The sequence below is a fragment of the Gopherus flavomarginatus genome, chromosome 2, assembly GCF_025201925.1.
Source record: "Gopherus flavomarginatus isolate rGopFla2 chromosome 2, rGopFla2.mat.asm, whole genome shotgun sequence".
NCBI lineage: Eukaryota > Metazoa > Chordata > Testudines > Testudinidae > Gopherus > Gopherus flavomarginatus.
In genome coordinates, this window is record NC_066618.1 from 28,332,839 (window position 1) to 28,339,256 (window position 6,418).

At 44.8% G+C, this 6,418-nt stretch overlaps 1 protein-coding gene across 1 annotated transcript; it reads left to right on the top strand.

The window, feature by feature from the left end:
* Positions 1–3,589: 3,589 nt before the first annotated feature.
* LOC127044367 (uncharacterized) lies at positions 3,590–5,989 on the top strand. The gene is made up of 2 exons (XM_050939152.1): positions 3,590–4,387; positions 5,457–5,989. The coding sequence occupies exons 1-2, from the start codon at positions 3,835–3,837 to the stop codon at positions 5,921–5,923; spliced, it is 1,020 nt and encodes a 339-aa protein (XP_050795109.1). The 5' UTR covers positions 3,590–3,834; the 3' UTR covers positions 5,924–5,989.
* The last annotated feature ends 429 nt before the right edge of the window (positions 5,990–6,418 follow it).

Below are 6,418 nucleotides of genomic sequence, written 5' to 3' on the forward strand. Positions count from 1 at the left end.
TAATTTCTCTCTTTCCTGAACAATGCATACCCTTCAATATCCGTATTCCAGTCAGAAGTGCTATTGTTCAATGTTTCTGTTATGCCTATATCCAGTTTCATGTCCTGCATCAGTAATTATAGTTCCTCCAGTTTTGTTTCCCAGGCTCCTCGCATTAGCATACAAACGTCTCAGTTGTTTCTCTCTGAACTCACCCAATTTCCTAGCCAAATTAGGTATAGTCCTTTTGCTATCCATATGCCTAGCTTCTGCTGTTCCTTTATCCTTTACTATATCCTCATTTACTTCATTTTGACCTTCCTGTGAATTAAAACCAGACCTCTCCCAACTTTCCCCCTGCATTTCTTAGTTTAATGCTCTTCTTATCAAACCCGCCAGCCTAGTCCCAGGAGGATCAATCCTTCAACAGTCTTTGGCAGTGAGGACTGCCAGATACTAGAATGAAAGATTAGCAACCTGTCCCAACTGGAATCCAAAATCTAAACACCCCCAACCTTGGAACTTTCAAGATCTGAAGTTGGCCCTGAATCCAAACGTTGTGATTAGGCCATTTCCCTGCAATGGGCCAAACAACATCCCTGTTCTGAACACCTGAAAGATTTGGATTTGGAAACTCAGTTTTAAATCAAGTTTTTGTGGCTCAGACCTGCCTCATCTATCTATTTTTCTCACTGGGTTGCTGAGGTATGTGTCTCCTGAATGCACTAGCCTGTAGCAGAAGGCTGAGATAGAGGGAAGCCTGTCTTAGATTCTGCTAGGTAAACAAAGCCTTGTGGGACAGGAGAGAGTTACTTAGAGAATAGGATGACTAACAGACTGTTTACAATGCAGTCTACTGATTGCAAGAATGTAGCGTACCAGTGTGACTGTACTGAGTGGAGCAAGTTCTTCCAGTAAAAACATGATGCCAATTAACATTTATCCTGGGCTGACAAGGCTGTTTCGCATGTAGTCGGCTTTATTCTCTGTGAAGCTGCAAGCACTGAAAGTTTTCCAGGATGAGCGAGTTGTCTGATACATAGTTACTCTGTCAATACAACCAGCCTCCTTGTTATATATTCATCCAAGCACTGTTAATTACAAAAAGAATGAATTATAGTACAAAACGTATTTTTAAAAACCTCTTGAAGAAAGTGATTTTTTTCTCTTGTCTTATCGCCCAAGAAAAGACTTAATAGAATAAATATCAATATATCCTTCTACAAACTGGTTATTCTCAGCTACATCTAATCTCTCACACCTGTTCAGACTCATTAACCCTTAATGTCTGACAGCATTTTTACAATCTCTCGTTAAGGCAGACATTAATTAACTCAATCAACAGTGCAGAGCATGCAGCTGAAAATACAAAGCGAGGTACAATCTAATAGAAATATATGGGTGCCAAATTATCCTGAGTTCAAACTACTCACTTTTCAAGGACAGATATAGAGTTGGCCAATGACTCCCTTTTCCCCAGGTTAACAGTCAACTCCTGCTTATCCAAGTTCTTCTACTGACCTCAGACAGAGCTCATGGAGGAATAACAGCTTGTTGAAGCTGAACCCAAGCAAGATAGACGTTATGTTGCTGGACAGCAGAAAGCACTTTGAAGAGTTTGCAGCCAGGGGTAGTCTCCTTCCACTGAAGGCATACACCCACAATTGGCCAATTCAGTCCATAGCTTAGGAGTGCTGCTGGTTTCGTCACTGGTGCTAAGTTCTCACATAGCAGCAATCTCCATTTGGCAAAGAGAATCTATCCCATCCTGGCAAATGACCACCTGGCCTTAGTTATTCACCTCTTCATCATCTCTCGGCTGGACTACAGTGAAGCAATATACCTGACCATGAAGCCTTAAGCATTTAGGAACATCTGGTACAGAACACCACAGCACATCTCCTCAGCAACACTGGCTACCACAAACACATCAAACCTGCTCCCTACACTGTCTTCCCCTACAATATGGAATCAAGTTCAAGGTCTTGGTCTTTATCTTCAAGGTATTCCCTGGCCTGGGCCCAGGATAGCTAAAGATCATCAGGATGAAGACCATGGTCAACAACCTTGCTTCTCTGGCACAATGAAACTTTCTGTAATAAGGGTAAAGCTCATCTGTGCAGGAGATAGAGCTTCTTTCAGGGGCCAATCTGAGACTGTGAAATTAACTCCCTGAGGAACAACGGACCATTGCAAACCTGACCACATTCTGCAGTAAGCGCAGGACACATTTCTTTGAGGTTGCCTTCTCTAACAAACGTATAGCAACATGTGCATATATTTAAACTCCAAAACAATATGCTCCGCTGTACACAATTTTCTCCCTGGAGACAGGATGAAAGAAAGAACCAAATATCACAGTTGCCTAATGCACTGCTGAAAGGCACTCCGAAATTATAGAAATGAGTGCAATATGAGGATCTAGATAGAAAAATAGAAGAGAAATGAGGTTAGCAGGATCTAGCCCAAAAGGCAAACTGCTTATCCAAAAAAGAAGCATCTCCTTTGAGGAGATGAGAAATGGAATTAGGTTCATCACAGGAGTAATATGGATGTAGTTTGGGTTGTCCATATTTTAACAAATATATAGCCTGGAAGAGAGGCAGAGCCTAAACTACTAGTCACAGGAGCTTAAAGATACCACAGTGTTGAGCATGGTACAAGAAAATAGACAGACACATCTAGAGAACTCAAGAAACTTCATACACAAATGTAATGATAACTGTCATATCCAGATTGGTGGGGAGCAGTAGTGCATCATTACTGATTCAATCAGAATCTTTTTGTAATGATCAAAAGACAATTTAACTGGGTTAGGGAGGTGGGGGGAAGGAAGAGCTTTAAGATGAAACAGGATTACACAAAGACAACTATTCTTAAAATCTGCATTTAAAGAGTTCAGAGGCAGATTCCTCTATGAACGTCCTCCAGTTCATACCAATGAAGATATCGAGAATGGAAGTGTGGGGCAGCTTACTAAAATAGATCCGCACACAAGCTTTTTATAAAAACATGACTGGCTCTTACGTTAAAGGCCATATGTCACTTTCAACTGCCAGTATCAAAAAGGAAGACTCTAAAAGCCCCACTCCCTTAAACATAACAACATCATGCATTTCATTTGCGGGACGACCCCTTGGATCAGATTAACTAAAGAGCTGAGAACTGTTTGCTCTTCGCAAAGCAGAACTATAGAAGTGAATTGCATGTCTGACGCTTGTGTGGGGCAGGGACTGTCTTTTTGGTTTGTGTTTGTACAGTGCCTAGCAAAATGGGGTTCTGGTCCATGACTAGAGTCCCGCAGCACTATACAAATAAAAATAATGCAAGTGTTTTCTCAGGTGAAATCCAGGACTAGCCCCCGCTTGTAAAAGTCAGCAGGCAGGATGGAAACTGGGGCCTCTGGAGCTTAGTGCATGAGTATCTACCACAGGAGCTAAAAGCCAACTGGCTATTAGCTAAGGCTGTAGAACAGACTCATTAATCTGTCTCTCTAAGGCCAGGTCCACACTAGAGCGTTAAATCGATTTAAACAGCGTTAAATCAATTTAACTCTGTAACCGTCCACACTACAAGGCACTTAAAATCTATTTTAAGGGGTCTTAAAATCGATTTATGTACTCCAGCTAAATGAAAGGAGTAACCCTAAAATCGATTTTACAAAATCAATTTTGGGCTAGTGTGGACGGAAATCGAAGTTAATGGCCTCCGGGAGGTATCCCACAGTGCACCAGTGGCCGCTCTGGACAGGTAAAGGAACTCTACTGCTGGCCAGGTACACAGGAAAAGCCCCGGGAACTTTTGAATTGCATTTCCTGTTTGGCCAGCGTGGAGCTCTCAGCAGCACAGGTAACAATGCAGTCTCCTGAGAATAGGAAAAGAGCTCCAGCGTGGAACACACAGGAGTTATTGGATCTGATCGCAGTATGGGGAGAAGATTCTGTGCTATCAGAACTGCGTTCCAGTAGACGAAATGAGAAAACTTTTGAAAAGATTTCTAATGCCATGAGGCAGAGAGGCCATAGCAGAGACTCGGTGCAGTGCAGAGTTAAAGTGAAGGAGCTCAGACAAGCGTACCAGAAGACCAAAGCAGCAAATGGCAGATCCGGATCTGGCCCAAAAACATGCCGTTTCTACGCGGAGCTTCACACAATTTTAGGTAACTGTGCCACGACAAGCCCCCCCTTGTCTGTGGATTCAGAGGTGGGGGTAGTAATCTCAGCCACTGCTGATGATTCTGAGGACGGCGAAGATGTGGAGGAGGAACAGGAGGAGGACGAGATGGCAGAGACCACACAGCACTCCATTCTCCCCAACAGCCAGGAGCTTTTCCTCAGCCTGACAGAAGTACCCTCCCAGCCCTCTCAAGCCACTAGCACAGACAATGAAGCCATGGAAGCAACCTCTGGTGAGTGTACTTTTTTAAATAAAAACCATAGTTTAAAAGCAACCGTTTTTTAATGATTGATTTGCCATGAGGGCTTGCATGCAGTAGCTGGCATTAAAGTTACTGGAAAAGTCTGTTAACATGTCTGGGGATGGAGCGGAAATCCTCCAGGGACATCTCTATGAAGCACTCCTGGAGGTACCCCAATAGCCTTTGCAGAAGGCTTCTGGGCAGGGCAGCCTTATTCCGTCCACCATGGTGCGAAACTTTACCACGCCATGCCTGGAGCACGTGATCGGGTATCATTGCATGACAAAGCCTAGCTGCGTATGGCCCCGGGGATTGCTGGCATTCAAAAAGCATAATTTCTTTTTCTCTTACTGTTATCCTCAGGAGAGTGATATCGTTCATGGTCACCTGTTAAAAAGTAATGTACTTTATTAAGGGGACAGAGATGACCATTCCTTCGTTTCTGCTTTCCTGCTCCTTTAATAAAAAACCTTTCCTAGCAGTTAGCCATGTGGGGGATGGTAAAAACCTGCACATTCCTACGGGGAGGTGTCTCTAATGGCGCTGACCATTTTAGCATTTGGGCAGCAGGAATTATCGCTGCTAATTGCCAAGGCGTAGAGGGTGGAGGGGGGAGGCGGTAAAGTGACCTGCCATTACAGCAGACATGCAGAGTGGGGGGGGAAACCATTCACAATTTTCCTCTAGAGCTTAACCTTTCTGATGGCATAAGAAAAGAAGCAAAAGATTAGCTTTTTAGCAGTTTGGCTGCCAAGCATGAATGTTACCTGTTAATAGCCAGGGGTTCAGGGTAATAAAAGAGGTTGCACGGTTCACTGCCATTAGCCTTACCATGTCCGCCAGCAAGCTGATTTGTAATCCCCGGACCTGCGTCTGTGTTGATCTCTGACACCACAGCAGCAAGCACTAAATACTAAAAGAATCCAAAGGCGACCTTGTAGTGAAGTGACATGTGCTACGTACGGTGAATAGTGTAGTTCACTGTGAAAGAGTATAACCATTGTTCTGTGAAATGTATCTCTTATGATCCTTCTATCACTCTTTTCCCCCACTCATGCAGCTGCACATTTTTCAAGCCTCCCTACCACAGTCCGACGGATAGGTCAGATAAGGAGAATAAGGAAGAAGAGGACACGGGAGGAGATGTTCACAGAAATAATGGCAGTAACCCGCAGTGAAAGAGCTCATCTGGGGGAGTGGAAAGACGTGGTCGCAAAGTACAGGGACGCTGCCAGTGAACGTGAGGACAGGAGGGACGCTCGAGATGAGATGTGGCGGCAGGAAGATCAGCGGTGGCGGGCTGCAACGCTGGAGCTGCTGCGCGATCAAACTGACATCCTCCGAAGTCTGGTGGAAGAGCTGCGGGGTCACAGAGTGCCACTCCAGCCCATGTTTAACCTCCCTCAGTACTCACCATGTCCCATATCTTCCACACCCAGACGTGTAAGAACGCGTGGGGGAAGGCTTTCTGCACCTGCCCACTCCACCCCTGTGGACAGTCCAACCAAAAGGCTGTCATTACATTGAAATGCCCTTAATGGCATTTTTCTTCCCTCCTATACTCCTCCCAAACCACTCCCAGGGTACCTTTTCATTTCTTTTATTCTTCTTATAAGGACATGCTATTCAAAGGCAGTGGGAGGGTGGGTTGGTTACAGATAGTAACTTTATTTCCATAAGCAAGCTGTTATGGAAGGGTGGAGGGAAGCTTGCTTGCAGCAGCAGGAGTCAATACATGGGGGGGGTAGGTTCATGAAGGGGAAAGAAACACAGCAGTCACACCGTACCCTGGTCCATGATGAAACTCGTTTTCAAGGCTTCTCTGATGCGCACCGCTTCCTGGTGTGATCTTCTAATTGCCCTGGTGTCTGGCTGCGCGTAATCAGTGGCCAGGTGATTTGCCTCAGCCTCCCACCCCGCCATAAAGGTCTCCCCCTTACTCTCACAGAGATTGTGGAGCACACAGCAAGCAGCAATAACAAAGGGGACATTGGTTTGGCTGAGGTCTGAGCGAGTAAGTAA